This window comes from Phlebotomus argentipes, unplaced genomic scaffold, assembly GCF_947086385.1.
Source record: "Phlebotomus argentipes unplaced genomic scaffold, Phlebotomus argentipes genome assembly scaffold_4, whole genome shotgun sequence".
Taxonomy (NCBI): Eukaryota; Metazoa; Arthropoda; class Insecta; order Diptera; family Psychodidae; genus Phlebotomus; species Phlebotomus argentipes.
In genome coordinates, this window is record NW_026776174.1 from 7,287,760 (window position 1) to 7,304,850 (window position 17,091).

At 40.7% G+C, this 17,091-nt stretch overlaps 3 protein-coding genes across 19 annotated transcripts in view; 1 reads left to right on the plus strand and 2 right to left on the minus strand.

Moving 5' to 3' along the window:
• Positions 1–4,448, plus strand: LOC132258400 (condensin complex subunit 1). Its single transcript, XM_059755724.1, has 4 exons — positions 1–195; positions 272–2,348; positions 2,444–3,703; positions 3,794–4,448. Exons 1-4 carry the CDS (start codon positions 75–77, stop codon positions 4,446–4,448), a joined length of 4,113 nt encoding a protein of 1,370 aa, XP_059611707.1. The 5' UTR covers positions 1–74.
• LOC132258200 (modifier of mdg4-like) overlaps positions 4,299–17,091 on the minus strand; it is a 27,155-nt gene continuing 14,362 nt past the window's right edge. Inside the window, exons 5-7 of one of the 17 annotated variants that reach the window (XM_059755358.1) lie at positions 12,030–12,305; positions 11,478–11,616; positions 11,142–11,414 (exon numbers count right to left, since the gene is read on the minus strand). In XM_059755358.1, the coding sequence (XP_059611341.1) occupies positions 11,219–11,414; positions 11,478–11,616; positions 12,030–12,305 (611 nt within the window). In that variant the 3' untranslated portion in view covers positions 11,142–11,218. Of the gene's footprint in view, positions 4,978–9,555; positions 9,935–10,020; positions 10,466–10,649; positions 11,064–11,141; positions 11,415–11,477; positions 11,617–11,693; positions 12,306–12,415; positions 12,836–12,938; positions 13,281–13,375; positions 13,737–13,798; positions 14,667–15,198; positions 15,530–15,560; positions 15,913–15,983; positions 16,580–16,632; positions 17,030–17,091 lie in introns of those variants that run through there. The other 16 variants (XM_059755366.1, XM_059755394.1, XM_059755359.1 and 13 more) reach the window with 16 other exon arrangements.
• LOC132258229 (sorting nexin-12) lies at positions 5,682–9,416 on the minus strand. The gene is made up of 3 exons (XM_059755432.1): positions 9,008–9,416; positions 6,682–6,777; positions 5,682–6,595 (listed from the first exon to the last, which is right to left on the minus strand). The coding sequence occupies exons 1-3, from the start codon at positions 9,179–9,181 to the stop codon at positions 6,365–6,367; spliced, it is 501 nt and encodes a 166-aa protein (XP_059611415.1). The 5' UTR covers positions 9,182–9,416; the 3' UTR covers positions 5,682–6,364.

Sequence of the window (17,091 nt, forward strand, 5' to 3'; positions counted from 1 at the left end):
TGACGCCAAAGCGGTTTTGTTTCCCAAGAGTTTATGTGTTTTCTTTTGACAATTTTATTGAAGCAATAGCGGAAATGCAGTTTGAGTTTATTATTCCAAGTACGCCTGGCGATCTGAGGGACATTGACGCGCCCAATAATGGATATTACGTGAAGGAAGTGCACCAAGCGGCTCAAATTCCAGGACTCCTCAAAAGTATGTGACAGTTGAAATTTTGTTTTGCTCAATGCGCGGAATATCTGATGAAATTCTTCCTACTTGGCCATTGCAGGAGCAAAAGCGGCATCCCAAAATCAAATATTATACATATTTGACCACTTCGACACCTTCTTCTCAGTGGTGGAGAAAGCATCATCAGTTCCTCCGCACACTGCAATGTATGCATTCGATTTGCTCTTCGCAACAACAGATCAATTGGGAAAATCCCTGGCCTCCAAGTTGGAGCAGAGCTCACTGGAGGTGAAGGACAGGGATTCGCTGCGCAATGCCACAAAGATGATATTGTATCTCGATACAGCACTGATGAAGGCCCTGGATGAGATTTATCAGAACAATTGTGCGTCCGCGGACAAGAAGAAAGCCCGGACAATTGACACCAACGCCGATTTGAGTGGTTGGATAGAGAAGAGGTCAAACAGCCTGATTCAGCTGTACAATATGCTCCAATTGCCACTGGAGAAGCTGTGGGAGAAGACAATAGTTGAGGAAGCCTTCGTCACGATGACCTGCGATGTGGCGTACATGACGCTGGAGCTGGAATTTATCAAGTCCGACAGCGCAATGGATGTTGTCTTTCAAATCCTTGGAACAGCCATCAAGAGGTACAATCACGCCCTCCACTTCCCCGTGAGGATCCTGTCGATCCTTCGCTCCTGCGAGCCGGCCGCGTGCACGATTGCCGACGGAGTGTGTCTGCTGGAGGAGGAATTCGGAATAAACACACTGTGTGCCATGCTGATGAATGACCTGCTGGAGACGCTGTCCAATGACATTGAGGATGCCAAGACTGTGAAGCACTCGACTTTGTTCCTTACCAGACTTGCGGAAACAGCGCCCAATATCATTACACCTCAAATAATAGCACATACAGACAAGTTTTTGGAACTGGACGCCTATCAGTTGCGCATTTGCGTTCTTCAGATCATTGGCGATATAATTTGCAATCAATTGACGTCAGAGGATCTGTCTGATGAGATGAAGGAGGTGCGCGAAGAGTTCCTAGACTACCTTTATGATCATGGAGCGGATATAAACTCCTATGTGCGCTCAAAGGTGATTCAGATTTGGACGCATCTCAAGCAAAATTTGGCCATTCCGCTTGTGTGGCAGAATAAAGTTCTGCGGCTGGCAGTGCAGCGTCTTGAGGACAAGAGTGCCTTCGTGAGGAAGTATGCGGTGATCCTTATTACATCATTCATTGAGCGAAATCCATTCGCAGGAAAGCTCTCTATGGAGGAGGTGAAGCAGGAAGTGGCGGTGCAAGAGCAGAAGCTTCAGGACTTGCGTGAGAAGATGCTTCAGAATGAGCGCTCGTGGAATGACACAGCGGATGATATTGCCTCCATCGTGAGGGATTATGTGACACACATGAGCAGCAATGGAAACAGTGATCACTCCACTCCACCGAGTCTCTCGCAGGAGAATCTGAAGGATCTCGTGATGGGGTACTTTGAGAAGAAGGAGTATCTAAGCGCTGTGAGGCTGATTTATGCCACTGATATGGAAGTTTCCAGCTCAGAGGTCAATAATATGCAGTTGAATGAGAAGTGCGTTTACTATTTGGCTCTCATGAAGTCATACTACTTCATCTGGCTGAATCACGAGGCACTCCAGAGTGAGTATGATCATCAGCAGCAGACAGTTCAATTTCATGTGGACTGTATTGACTTTATGGACATCATCGAGGGTGCTTTGCCCAAGATTGGGGATTTGCTGTTGTCCAAAACCAACGGCGATGTGTGTGAGGCCATCAATTTCTTCACCCTTGGCTATCAATTCCGTGTGAAAGGATGTCTGGAGGGAATGCACAAGATGCTGTCAGTGATTTGGTCGAAGGACAAGGAGAAGAAGGATGCTGTGAGTGCGGCTTTCAAGAAAATCCTCTTCACCACAGATCAGAAGGGAAGACAACATGCAGCGAAAGCAGTGAAGAATCTGTGTGACTTCATTGGTGATATATCCATTGGACGATATATCTCACTGGAACTCCTCATCAATGATTGGGTGGCCAATAATGACATTGATCACGAAATCATCCAAATGCTCTTTGAAAGATTCACCATGAAGCTCACCAACACGACGGAGAAGGAAGCCAATGAGGCACTGCAATTGCTCGTTGTAATCTCACGGTGAGTTTAGAATATATATATAAACCAATTGAATTGTTAAAGCTAATGATGAGTAATTTAAACTTTAATGATGTGTTTCTTCTCTGTTTTCTTAGCACGAAACCTTTGGTGGCAATGGCAAATATGGGAGTCATCGAGAGTATTATGTTCAGCGAGAGGGGATTGAGTGATCCTGACTTGTATGCACATTGTCTGGACTTCCTGCTGAATCTCAATGTTGGAAAGAATAGTGAGAAACGCTTTGCGAAGGACAGTGAAATCACGGGAAAAATCGTTGAATCACTGCATTCGTTCTTCTTCACGGTGGAAGTGGAGAATTTCGATGAGATTGCCGTGAAGACGACGGACTTCATCTACGCCATGGTTCAGTCACCGGATGCTGTGTGTGAAGATATGTTATCGGCAATTCTCAGGAGATGCAATGAGATTGCGAGTGAGTGTGCAGATGAGGTGGAAAATGTTCGTCTGTCGCAGAATAGTAAGACGACACAAATGACTCTGTCACATCACTTGATCAATCGTTTCATCTATGTTTTGGGCATGGTTGGGATGAAGGAGTTGATTTTCCTGGACACGTACGTGTACACGAATATAAAGTATCGACAGGAGTTGAAGAATATGAAGAAGAATACCAATGGACGTGCCCAGAAGACAATCTCATCGCCTTCGCTCAATACATCAGCGAGTAGTGCGTTGAAGAAGACAAATGAAACGGAGGAAGAGAATCTCGTGGGAGCGTCAGCTGAGAATACCACAGCGGAAGTGATCAATTACATTTGCGAGGAGGTCCTGTTGCTGAAGGAGCAGAGTATTTTGAGGAAGTTCATTCCTGGCTTGAACTACATCTGTCGCAATCCCGCCATGTACAACAACGAAGAGTTCCAACGGACCATAATCATGACCATGATTCGCCTTATGTGTGTCTCGTCGAAATTCTGTGAGCCCAATATGGATCTTCTGATGAACATCTTAATGGGCACAAAGAGTTCACATATCAAAAGCAATATCATCGTTGGCTTTGCCGATTTTACCTTTCGATCACCCAATCAAACTGAACCGTGGAGTGGACAATTCTTCAGCACACTGCACGATAGTGATCTCCTTGTGCGTCTGACAACGGTGAAGATGCTCTCCTATCTCATTACAAACGAGATGTTGCGCGTGAAGAGCCAAATATCTGACTTGGCTCTGCGTCTTGTGGATGATAATAGTGAGATACAAACGACTTGTGAGGAGTTCTTCAAGGAGATCTCATCCAAACCGACACTTCTCTACAACGTAATGCCCGATATTATATCACGACTTGGTGATCCGTCGTTGAATCTCGAGGAAGACAAGTACAGGACAGTAATGAGGTAAGAAAGACATTTGCAGACTTTTCTGTGATCTTGAATATGGAGCTTAATTCTGTTCTCTCTCTCTCTCTCTCTCTCTCTCATTAATAGATTCATTTTGAAGCTGATTCGCAAGGATAAACAAATTGAAAATCTGATAGATAAGCTGTGCTTGAGATTTGGTATGACTTCCACAACGAGACAATCTCGTGATATCGCCTTCTGTCTATCGCTTCTGTCTTACAATGAGAAGTCAATTAAGAAGCTGATTGAGCACGTGAATTGCTTCAAGAAAGACATCTTCGATGACGACGTGTATGATTGCCTGAAGAGTATAATAACAAATACGGGGAAATTGGCCAAGCAGGCGCTGAAGGATTGCGTGAAGGAGTTGGAGTACAAATTGGAGAAGTGTCGCAATTCCGATCCGAATGAGGCGAGTGAAAATGTGGAGGAGAATGCTGAACAGAGACGATCGCAGCAGAAGGAGCAGCAAGTGGGCAGGAGGAAGGCGCGCAGGAGAGTGCAGGGGAGGCAGAAGAAGCGAGCAGGTCGATTTGGTGGCGGCACAGATGATGACGACGATGATGATGATGATTTTGAGAGTGACAATGAGAACAAAGTGCCCACCAAGACGCAACCGAAGAGAACAGTGACGCGAAATACATCACGAGTCGTGCAGTCAGACAATAGTAGCAGTTCAGAAGAGGATGTGCCGGAGAAGAGAACCGTTGGGCGGAGGAGGACTAAGAAACTAAGGAATTAGGGGGAGGAGAGTTTTTCTTTGAGTTTTAGTGCAAATCTGATGTGTAAATATGTAGGAATCTTTTCTGTACTTTCTGATTAAACCTTTTTCGACTTCTTCGATAATTCCAACTTACGAGCCGAGGTCTTTTTGATGCATTCGCTGCTGTGGATGGAATGCAAGTTCACCAGGACGCCCTTGTCGGTGTGCAGGCGCGCTTGGCAGGGAAGATTGACGTTGGAGCAGCGCCAGTACATGCGAGGGCCGTGTTTGGCGTGGCGGTAGAAGGTGTGACCCTTGTAGACCGCCTTGATTCCAGAATTGCCCTCAGCGTCGTGATTGTGAGGCGATCCGTTGCTGTGCACATTTCCGGATTTGTCCACGTTGATGGTGGCGGGACAGCCGTTGGTTTTCTTCCGCGAGCAGCGATAATACGTGACACCGTTCTTCACCACGCCAGACTTGTGGAAGAAGAATCCATCACAAGACAGCGCTTTGCTCTTGATTCTTATGTATCTGACGCGATCGGCGCGTTTCTTATTCTTAGATCCTGTGGAGAGAGAGAGAAAAAGGAAGAAGATCTTTATATCCGCGCGCACTTTGTAACTTTATCATCTCTACAATGTCATATTTCATCTCAATTATTCCATAAATTGTATTTCAAAGTTATTGTTTTTACAACATTTCATGAATCACAAAGCAATTATTGTAAGCATTATTGCGATAAGGGTGATAAGTAAATTCGATATGATGGCCTTTTAGTCTCCGATCTGCATGTAGTGCAATTGTTGAATCCACTTGCCAAAGTACAGATTATCTGGGAAAGAGGAAATAGAGAAAAAATCAGTGTTAGTCGAAATTGTGTTTTTTTTTTCAGGCACTTCTTATCATTGAAGGGGCGTCAGAAATTGACGAAATGCGGGGAAAAGAACATGACATCTTTTTTTTTTGATTGAAACATTTTTATTTATCTTTCCAAGAAATATTTCATTTGAAACAGATATTACATACACTCTAATGATAATGAATTTATTTTACAACACAATGTTATTCACCTGCCGATATCTTTAACTAATAAACTCGTTTCATTTTCACCAATTTCATCAAAAAAAAATTTATATTTTCCACCAATAATGTCAAAGAAATGAATATTGCCTACAAAAGTGTTGCTTTCTGTTCACATTGTGGCCATCAAGACAGAAATAGGTAGAAATTTTTCTTTTTTTTGTATTATTTGCGTTCACCAAATTACTCTATAATACAATATTGTCTAAAAGAAGAAAAAAAAAGAAAACCTTTACTCTTCGCCTTTACTGTCTATTGAGAAATTAATTGTATAACTTTCTTATGAATTATTATCCCAAAAAAGGTGCTTTAAAATTATTTCTTTTACTCCCATAATCATAACATATTTCTGTTCTTTCTCTCTCTCTCTCTCTCTCATTCCATTGATATTTTATATTTATGTAAATGTAGGAGATTGCAGATAAGACTTTTTGCGTTTAGTGACAAATTTCTCTTTTTCATTTTTTCCATTTATCCAAAAATAGAATCTTTTTCACGAAGTTTCCTCTCCCACTCATCTATCTATCTGTGTCGCGCTGTATCTCCTTTACATCATAATCCTATTTCTCCTAATTATCATTATATTGCATGTAAAAACACGTTTGACAAAAGAAAAAAAAAGTAAGAAGTAAAGAAAAAGATCTTATCTTAAAAAACAAAGGGATTCCATATAATCTTCCCCTTTTTTTCCTCTGTTCTGTAAAAAAGAAAAAAATTATACAATCCCATCTGAAATTTAAGATTTACTTCCGCCGTTTCATTTTTTTTCACAACGTACAAAAACAATATTTTAGACGTATCCTTGTGAAGTATTTCTATCTCTCTCTCTTCCTCCTTTTACATGCTGTCCAGTGTGTGTGTGTGTATTTATTTTATGTATTCCTAATCTTTCCTGGGACGTAGTTTTTGTCAATGGTTGGCTCCTGGAGGAACATGTGGAGACACCTCTCATTCTGTGCCAATGGATGACCAGCAATTTTATTTATAAAGATCTCCAGTCCTTTTCGTCGCTCCTCAATGAAGTTCTCGTCGAAAAGGCCATCGTCTCCCCGAAAAGGCATTTGGCGTTTCCACGCTTTGCCAGGCAACGGCGGTACAACAATCTGGCAACAGAGAGTGAGAGAGAATTTGAAATTAATAATAATCATAAATTATGGGGGAGTTTCCTTGTGGGCCACACTTCTGTTACCTTGCTATCTCTCTCCAGTTCGTTTCTGAGCCATTCAAAATCACTGTATCGTCGTCTCACGCTGGACTCCTTCACTTTGAAAACAGGTAAATTTGTCTGCAAAGGAGAAAAAAAAATGGGGGTAAATCTCAACTTTATGTGCACAATTTATTGCTTCGCAATGTGAGTTTAGGGACAGAGAATGTGCAGTGTTATGAAATTAATTTCAAACCCAAACATTAACCATCCCAGCGAGCGTAAAAGCAGCAAATTTAGCTGAAAAATGCTAAGCTGTGACTGAGCTAAAATTTTAGCCGAAGTATTGAAATGAAATCGATCAGCGATCGCAGTGGACGATGGAGGAAACTCAACAGCATTAGGTCTTACACACATGGGCCAATGCTAAAGGACACTTAGGCAGTTTAAGGCCACAATTAGTGTTTTTAATGCTGTGATTGCGATTACGACCGGACTAAATCCTCCTAATATCATAGCGAACTGGATTATTGCTAATTTTAACGAATATTCAAAGACACTGGATATTTTTATGCCATAAAAGTGTTATTTAAGTGCTTTGAACACCGCTCGGAGCCAAACAGCCACAACAACCAATGAAGGGACTTTTCCATCGTTTTGTCCTGGAGGTTGGTCACCAGTACTAAAACGGCGATGGCCGCAAATGAGGCTATGATAAATGTATACACTGTGAGGTTTTAATAAATGAAATGTAATGTAATAAAGCAATTTCAAGGAAAATATGAAGTCAATTTCTTTTTCTTTCAGTTAGCTAATTTTTCATAAATTTTCTTTGCAATTTTCTGAATTTTCACACTGTTTTTCGCTAAATTTTTAACTTTGTAAATTAAAATTTCGGTCTCTCTCTCTGTAAATCTCTCAATTTTGAGAGTATTTTCATGCCATTATTTATACAATTAACTTGAGTGTTGTTTTTACAAAGTATATTATTGAAATAACGTGGTTTTACATGATGCGACATCTATGCATTTAAGTGCGCATCAGTACTTTCACTGATCTCCGCTACGTTTGCTATTTCATCAGCCGAATGGCTAAGTTCTTAGCGAAAGAAAGCCAAACAATTAGCTTTTCAAATCTTAACGTTGAGATCTTAGCATTTTGTTGTGCTCGTTGGGATAGTAAAGCTCTATGACGACAGTTTTTGCGGTTTTTTCTTACACACAACAGTCGATGTTTGTCGTTTTATATTTAACATTTCATTCTTCTGCCAGAAAACTCACATTTTTCCAGCTTGCAATGATAAATGATGAATATTCGCAGTTCTAATAATTGTAATTACACACACACAAATTGAGAATAATTAAAAGCAAATCATGTAAACAAATCGTGTGAAAAGTGTGTCAAATGTTTGGTTCATCTTTTCTCCCCTGTTGTAAAAGAGATGTTGCGGTGAAAGAAAAATGCATCATCTCAACACTTTGTGCCGAGCCAGAGATGATTGTTTTCAATCTTACAGACACTGGAAGACAAGAAGAGCACTTTGCCAGAGGCCTGACAATGGGAGTTGTGAATTGGGAGGATTTGTTGGTCAAAAATACCAATTACAGTTGATTTTATTCATCGGTAATTGCCTGAGATGGCAGATTTGTCGCGAGAATTTTCCCCCAAATAAAATAAAACACTGGAAGTGCGCGACTGATAAGGAGAAGAGCAGAAGAAAAGTCTCTCGCTTTGGGGCTTTTGGTAATCGAGTGACATTGACCTTGGTCGTGTCGTCGCCTGAAACCATTTCATTATTCAATTAGCAGCAGTGACGTTCTGGGTGAGAAACACCGGATTCTAATCTAATATTTGCCCAAGGGACGTCACGAGGGGAAATGCACCGAGATAAGACTCGCGCCGCACTTGAAGCGGCTCGAGATAGTGTGGCTTGTGGCGGATGCTCAATTGGCAAGGAGGATGGGATGAGCGGAGTGCGTGAATCCCATTCATGGAGACAAGCCGCGCGCACACAATCTGGCTCCTCTCTCCTCCGGCACACACTATTCTCTCCTCATCCAGCATTGGGCGATATTGTGCAATTGTGTTTGCCCATTTATCTCATTGCCCGGACAAGTCAAATGCGGCGCGCGCTGGAGATTTTTCTCAAATGACTAACTTTCTATGTTGCCCCTTCTCGTGTGACCGCTGCACTTTTCTGCATCATCTGTAGAAAGTGCTTTATGTGTGACTCCGCATGGGCATTGGGGAGCAAGAGCGGCGATGTTGTGTGTGGCAAAAGAAGCGGAACAAAGGATGAATTACGTAAAAAAAAGAGTGATACAGACAGAGAGAGAGAGAGAGCCAATAAAGGAGCCCCAGCATTACTCACCCTCATGCGAACCTCGTAGTCTGTGTATCTCTTCTTGCCCGCCGTCATGGACGTCATGGGATTGACGACGTCTATCTCGAGGAAATTGGCTGGCACGGCGTACGCATCGTCCAGGGTCTGCTTCTTCACATTCAATCTTCTCGTCGCCTCTGAGGTCCCGTCCTCCACCATCATTGTTTCTCCGCAACTTTCAACGCCGTCCGACCACAAGTACCCCAACTTGCTTCCCAAGCACTCTCTCCACAGGTCACTAAGGAATCCTGGCGCAGCACACCGCACGGCCGAAGATGAACCACTTGCTGCTGATATTAGCGTGAGTTTTTCCGCAAAATACCACCAATGGAATTTTCTTGCGATGCGCTCTGACGTTTCACACTTTTGACGCCCCCCGATTCGTTCAGTTTCGTCCAGCACGCCGCCTGACGAAGGTGTGTGGAACATGTGGAACCGGTAAATTGAATGCGTGGTTTGCGCGCCAAATATCTCTATTTCACGGGAGGGAAGAGTTTGCCGCGCTTTGGAAATGCAATAAAATCACAAGATTGCAGAAGATACTGATATTCCAGCAATGTTTGATCTTTATTTTCAACTATTTGTATTAATTTTCGTCAGACTCTTCGAACTTCAAGTGGTATGTTTCCTGCCGCACACTATCCCTGAACAGCGATGTCACCAATTCCGGTGTGCACTTGATGATGTTGGGGTAGCCTTTCTTCTTTCTCTTGTGATTGTGCTGCGTGTTAATTGGGGAGACGCACATTGACCTATTGAAACGCACCCTCGCTCGGCACTTGGTGTAGTTCTTCGTCGAGCATACCCACTTGATGGTGTTGTTGGCTAAATAGGACTTTGTGTAGCAATAACCGTCGTAAATCAACTTCACGGAATTTCGCTGTCCAATCGTAAAGAGAGCAATATGTGACGAGGCTGAAAGAAAAAGCAGAGAAAAGCATTAGTATTTTTATGTATGAATTTAAGAGGATGATACAATTTTGAAAGATAAAAGAGACAACGCAAAATTCAATGATTTCTGACTGTGGAGAAATCGTATATTTTACATTTTCAGCAAATAAAATCTTAAATGTGAACTCAAAGTGAGGCGAAAGAAGTTTGTAAGTATTCAATGAAGTCGATCGAAGCACGGCTCGCAGAACCAGCGTCCGCCTGGGCATTTTGGACAGAATGTCACGATCTTCGGGAGGGTTTTCTTGTAGTTCTCAAAATCACCCTTCCTCAGGATGCACTCCACGCAGAAACCCTTCACGCGGGTGCGCTTGATGATGCACAGTGCATGTCCATTTGGCAGCTTCTTGATAATCTGATCTTCAGGGATTTGCTTCTCCTCTTCAATTGGCTCCTGTTGCTTCATCTGTGCGCTTGTCATTGAGCATCTCTTCACGATCACCACTGGTGGCTTTTCCACCATTGAAGATGATTCATACGATTCAATTTCTTCGCCTACAATTAATAGAAAAAGAAAAATATGTTGCAGTTAGAAAATAGTCACAAAATTGATCTCAATTTATCGAGAATTCACTGAAAAAAATCAAATTAATAATTCTTCTTAAATCAAACATTGCTTATTTCTCTACTTTTCTGCTCTTTTAATTCATCTAATTGTGTGTGTAGAAAAGATAAATCATGCATTTATTAATTCTTTTCTCTGAATGCTGCGAACAAACAAGAAGACAAATTTATTCTTGTTGCTCATTCCATACAATGACATTCACGGTTTTCTGCTTCGTCGCCGTGTGATTATGATGATCGCGCATCACATAAAGTGTCTTCCCTACTGCCTTGAGGGCCGCCTTGCAATTCAACTGATTGTACTTTGTGCATCGCCAGTAAATCACTTTCTCCTGTCCCTTCACCATTGCCTTCGTGTACAGGTAGTCTTTGTACACGAGCATTCCTCTCACGTTGTACGAGTACTCAGATGGTGGAATAGCATCGGAAATAACACCGCTTCTTGCCGCTCTTGGCTTGTGTTGCGTCAAGTATTGCGAAACCACTCGCTCTATCTTTATGGCGCCCAAAGCAGCACTCCTCGAGGAGCCTAAAATACATAAGAGAACAGAGTGAGTATAGAGATAAAAACACAGGATAGAATAGACTGAAAGGCATCTGATTTTGGGGGAATATTTAATTGATTTCGTGTGGGAATTTGATGAGTGTATTTTTATGTAAGATATCTACATATTCGATACAATCTTAATTATCCGCGTGTGCTTGCAAATCACTCTTCATCGCACTGGTTTTGGCTTCCTGAAGCTTCTGCTTCCTCTCATCATACAGCGCTTTCAGTGATCCCTTCTTGCGTCTCTCAGTGAGGATCTTGTGATTGTGATGACTGTCCACAATCTCCAATTGCTTCCCATTGCGACGAGTTCGTAATCTCGCGCGACACCTGTTGAAAAACCGATAATCTCAGTCTATATTTCTGTGTCAATAGAAGTCTTTTAGTCCTTACGCAAGTGGCTTGAATTGTACACAGCGCCAGTAAATTGTGTCTCCTCGGCTGCGATGTCGCGTGAAAGGATATCCATCGAGGCACAGTTGAAAGCTCCCTTTAATACTGCTCACATACTCAATTGGGCATTCTGTTGCCTCTACAAAATAAGGAAAAAAATATGTGTTAGTCGAAATTTTTCACAAACATTCCATTCCTAAAATACACCAATATTTTCTTTTCCCCCACAATTGAACAATTGAACATTTTTCGTACATTTTATTCCAACTCACAATAAAGTTGATTTCTCTGAGTCAAATTACATTGAATCTTAAAAAATAGTGTGTTAATGAGAAAACAAATAAACCCAACACCAACGATTTTATCATGCTAATCATGGAGGTTAGTATGGAGATAAAAGTATAATTAGAGACAAATTCTAGCGTGATGATCTGCTGGCATCCTTGTTCAGTATTTTCGGCTTCACTTTCGGTGCAACAGCAGTCATTTCCACAGTTTCAGGCACATAATCATCCGTGTCCGCGAGCGCTTTCTCATCGTGATTGTGCTCACCGTTCAGCACATACACGCGATTGTCCTTTGTTATTATCTTGGCCGCACAGTCGGTCTGATTGAAGAAGAGACAGCGCCAATTGCACGTGGGTCGGCGTGAGAAGTGAAAGGCAAAGTGATGACCCTCGAAGGCCACTTTCATCCCACCAAACTTGGCGCTCACCAATTCCATTGGATACGACGGACCCTCTAAAATCTTCGCCACATCCACTTTGGCTGATGACTTCTTTGCGGTCACGTTAGTGCGCTTGGAGCGTCTCTTGGGCAGACTTTTCTCTGAAACAATCACACAAAAGCTCATTAGTATGGGGAAATAAGATGCAAAAAAAAAAACATTGAATTTGAACTAAGAAAGAAAAAAAACATCGTAGAACATATAAAACAAATGAAAGGGAAAAAGTTGCTGCTTTATTTCGAAAAGAATGAAAGGAAAAAAACACGTTAAACTCTTTCACGAACTTATAAGATGGTCTCGTAGCGTCCCTCATCGGGATCGTCTTTGAACTTTTTCAGCATCCTCTTGGTCGGCTCGTGATTGTGCTCTGCCTTTGTGATCGTTATCCGATAGTAATCATTCTTATCGTCCGTCAGGGTGGTCATGAGACGCGCACGACAAGGACCTCTGGTCACCGACTTATACCTGCACGTCCAGTAAGTCGTCTTGAGCGATGTGTTATTCTTAGAGAAGGTATATCCGTCGAACACGAGCAATTTGTGTCCTCGCTGTCCGCGAACAAATTCCAAACTTTGGTTCCATAGAATGTGCGATCCTACGCCGTACTCCTGACTATATTGGTAGACTTCATCTAGAAGAGACAGGGGAAATTATGTATTTTTAATAGAGAAATAGTAACAAATAAATGCATAAGACATTTAGATCATATAAACCACAATAAAGACACAGAGAAATATCGTTGTATCGCAAAATCTTCATCTTCACTATATTTGTTTTTTATTGATGTCTCACTGATTTCTGCTGAAAACGTTTAGATCATCAGGCATAGTGCAAGTGATTGGGATTCTCAATAGAATGGGTATGATGGCTGTTTCTCGTGATCAACTCCGTCTCATCATAGTCAGTTATAATGCGTGCTCGACATCCGCGACTGCGTTGCTTCGAACACACCCAGTATTTGCGATTCTTAATGGATTTTGTACAAATGTAAGTAAAACCCTCGTACAGAATCTTGGGCGTTCCTCTCTGCCCAACAACATACGTGAAGAGAGGTAGTTTTTTCGATTGCCACGTATCTGCAAGTAAACAATTTACAAATATTAGTAAGAGAAAAAAAAAAACATAGATTTTGCATAGCAAACCACTATAAATTAATATAAAGTGAAGAAACACAATTTTGTTTGTTTGTTTGTTTGGGAAATGTTCAACTCTTTTATGTGCAATTACAGATTGTTGGAAAAAGCAAGGAGGCAAATTCACTTTATTCCTTCTTTATATCTTCATTGATACAGTGTTGTTGCGGATTCGCATGGGTCGAGTGTGAGAGTGGCAAGAATTGGTGATCTTCACCATTTCCACTCCGTTGTACACTTTTGTCACGGCGCGCGCCTTGCATTTGAACTTCTGGAAGTGGGCACATCGCCAATTGATTGAGTCATGCGACAGGCGATCTTTCACAAACTGATGCCCATACAGCACTAGACAACGGAATCCACGCTGAGTTCTATCAAACATGGCAACATCCACAAATCCTGCAAGTATGAACAACACAAATATTAGTATGATTTACAATCAGTGGCAAAGTAATCACTAGAGAATCACTCTAAACTACATCCTAAATAAGTTTGTTTTATAGATTTCTGTTTTATTAATTTATTATACAATCAGGACTTCACTACTAATCATCCTCCTCCTCGTCGTCTCCCTTGAAATCACTGCAATCCGGCTCATGTGTGTGATTGTCATTTCTCATGTAGATCTTATTGCTGTCTGTGTACGTGACAACTTTGGCTGGACACACTTTGGAGCGCATCATAGAGCACCGCCAGTATGTGCACTTGTAATTGCCTTTATTCCGCACGAAAGAATAGCCATCGACCACCAACTTTGGGCAATTTCGCTGGCCAGACACAAAAGTGAGATGCTTCACAAATTTGAATTTCTTAATTGAATCTGAAATAAGAAAATAAATCACGTTAGAGATGGATTTGAAAGGAGAGAAGAAAACAATCTCCAAATCTGCACAGGAAATACTGTCTGAGAAAAGGGATTATAATGTTAAAATTCAACTGCAGTTTTATTTTGAAGATTACACTCTACCGAAATATATTTTCTTCTCATTTGTAATTTAGATAAAGAATCGTAAAAATTATCATCTCTCTGTTCGTGTAAGTCAATCTACACGTCATTCACATAGAATCCATCTCTATTGTTCATAATTTGTGGATCTGGTTCGTGATTGTGAACCTGATTCTTTAGAATAATCTCACGATAGTTGGCAGACGTGATAACACGGGCTTTGCACTTGTGATAGCGATTCCTTGAGCACAGCCAATAGGTTCTCTCGTCGTTGCCATTGTTCCTGAAGTACGAGTAGCCCTTGAGGATTAACCTGGGACGTCCTTTCATGCTGCGCGCAAAGTGGATTTCCTCAGTGTCAGCTTTCGGGTCAAATTTGAAGTCTAAGTTAGGGAAAGAGAACAAGAAAAGAAAGTAATGTTAGTATGTAGACAAATCAAAGTGCAATAAATGGGATTTACATTATATCGAGAAAGATTGCACCACTATAAACACATATATTTATTTAAGTCTTTTTTATGGAGTGACTGATTGATCAAAGAAAAAACATTAAAAATAACGATTCCTCCAAAATAAAAAGTTTCAGACACACGATGATCCTTGTTTCATTCTTTTTCTTTACTTGAAAAAATAGTGCTGCTCTTTCTTATCTTAATTGAGCATTAATTGTTCAACCTAAAAGAAATTATGAGCACAATTTTATCACAAATATCTTTTATGCTTCCTTTGGATTCAAGTGTATTTTGCCATTTATTTGTCAGTCTCGCTTTTGAAGGCGTCAAATCTAAAAAGAAAAATATCGAATTAGAAAGAAAAGCACAGAAAATAATACAATAAATACATATTTCAACCCAAAACCCACTCTTAAGTGTTGAATTATAAATCAGTTTATTTACTTTCGGACACAAATAAATTGATAAATTTGTCGAAACTGAATTTCACAAGTGAAATAATTGTTGGAAAACCCAAAAAGAACGAACAGTGGACTAAAATGTCTTAAGATATTCATATTTGAGTTGTCCTGGAAACATGGGATCGTGAGTGTGAATAGGAACAGCCACTCTGATCTTGTTATTCTTCGTCACAATTCTTGCTTTGCACTTCTGCCGATAGTATTGTGAGCACTTCCAACTGCGCGAAAGATGTCCTGGTTGCAATTTATCATTTGGTGTGTATGTATTTCCGTCGTAAAGTATCAAATTCGTCCCGCGCTTTGATGGTACATATATTATAGCTGATTTATCATCTGCAATATAAAGAAAAAATGAGGCATGTTAGTGAAGAAAATATTCAGCAATCACCGTAAATCATCAGCTAAAGTCGGATAGATTTCTAAGCTACAGTGTGAATTCTCTTGCCATCTCTTATTTTATTGTAGTACAATTTCGTGTGCTTTATAAATTTATTTCTCTGGGGGATGATTGTGTGTTATACGAGACAATTTTGCCACTTCCACGCCCTGTAATATTTTCGTAATTGCGCGAGCTTTGCAACCATTCTTGCGGAATTGACTGCATCGCCAATTGATGGAGTCCAGAAATTTCTTATCTCTCACATAGCGATATTTATTGGCGATCAGCACACGAGATCCTCGCTGAGAAAATCCAAAGACGGCACGATTATAAGGACCTGCAAGGATAAGACAGAAAATGTTAGTTGAATGATAAAACATCTTAACAACTAAAAATTCAACTCATAAATAAAAATCAGAAGTAGTTCTATTCAAATTCTTTTTCTATACTTGCATTTATCTATTTCTAACATTAGTCTGTGTCTGAGGTTACATGAAAAAATGTTTTTAACGTTGCGAGAATATTGTTGCTTGTCCATTATTACAGCATCATGTTAAAAGAGAACAATTATTTTTCTCAAGAATCTGTCTTAAGGTTAAGAATATCGCGCCATCTTCTCTTATATCTATCCAAATCTACACCATATCTGTAAGATTATTTGGCCAAAAAAAGTTCGCATTAGTTCACTTTCAATCCTGTGCACATCCTTAATTTTCTCTATGTCGTCAATTTCTTCTCCTGGTCCTTCACAGGAATGCACTGCATGTCCTTTCGCATCTCTGGCTCATGTGTGTGATACGGTCCAGATATTCTAATTGATGGCGCATCAACATTCTTCGAAGTCACAACAGTTGCCCGACATTGATACTTCACATAGCGCGAACATCGCCAGAAAACGTGTTTGGAACTCTCACGATTGGACACATATTTGTAGCCATCGTGAACTAACATATCACGTCCTCGCTGTGTCTTAACATAGTACAGAAATGTGGAGAAATCTGTGTCTGAAAAGAGAAGAATAAGATGGACAATGTTAGCAAAAATGTTCATTACAAATTTCATATTCTTATCTACAAGGCAATATTCTATGAATAATGCTCGCTTGTGAACTAATTTGAGCAAAAGTTTCTTTTATTTAATGAAAAATTCATTCATTTTGTGAATCCGTCGGTGAATTTAAATGCCCAAGTCAGGCTGAATCTTTTTGGTCTTTGACAATTTCAGGAATTTTCCGTGATTATGTGAGGAGCACTTGGTAATTTGGCGCGTGTTGTTGTCAACGATGGTGTGCAGACGACTGCGGCACTTGTACTTTGTCGTATACTCGACACATCTCCAGTATGTCTTGTTGCCTTTCGTCACCTTCTCCGGCAAGTAGCAATATCCATTGTACTCCAAGTGGATCTTTCCCTTCTGACTGCGTATGAACACTATGTCTGAATCGGGATCGAAATCTGAAAAAAGAAAAGCAAACACATGTTAGAGAAAATAATATAGGAAAAGAAAATGCTTATGG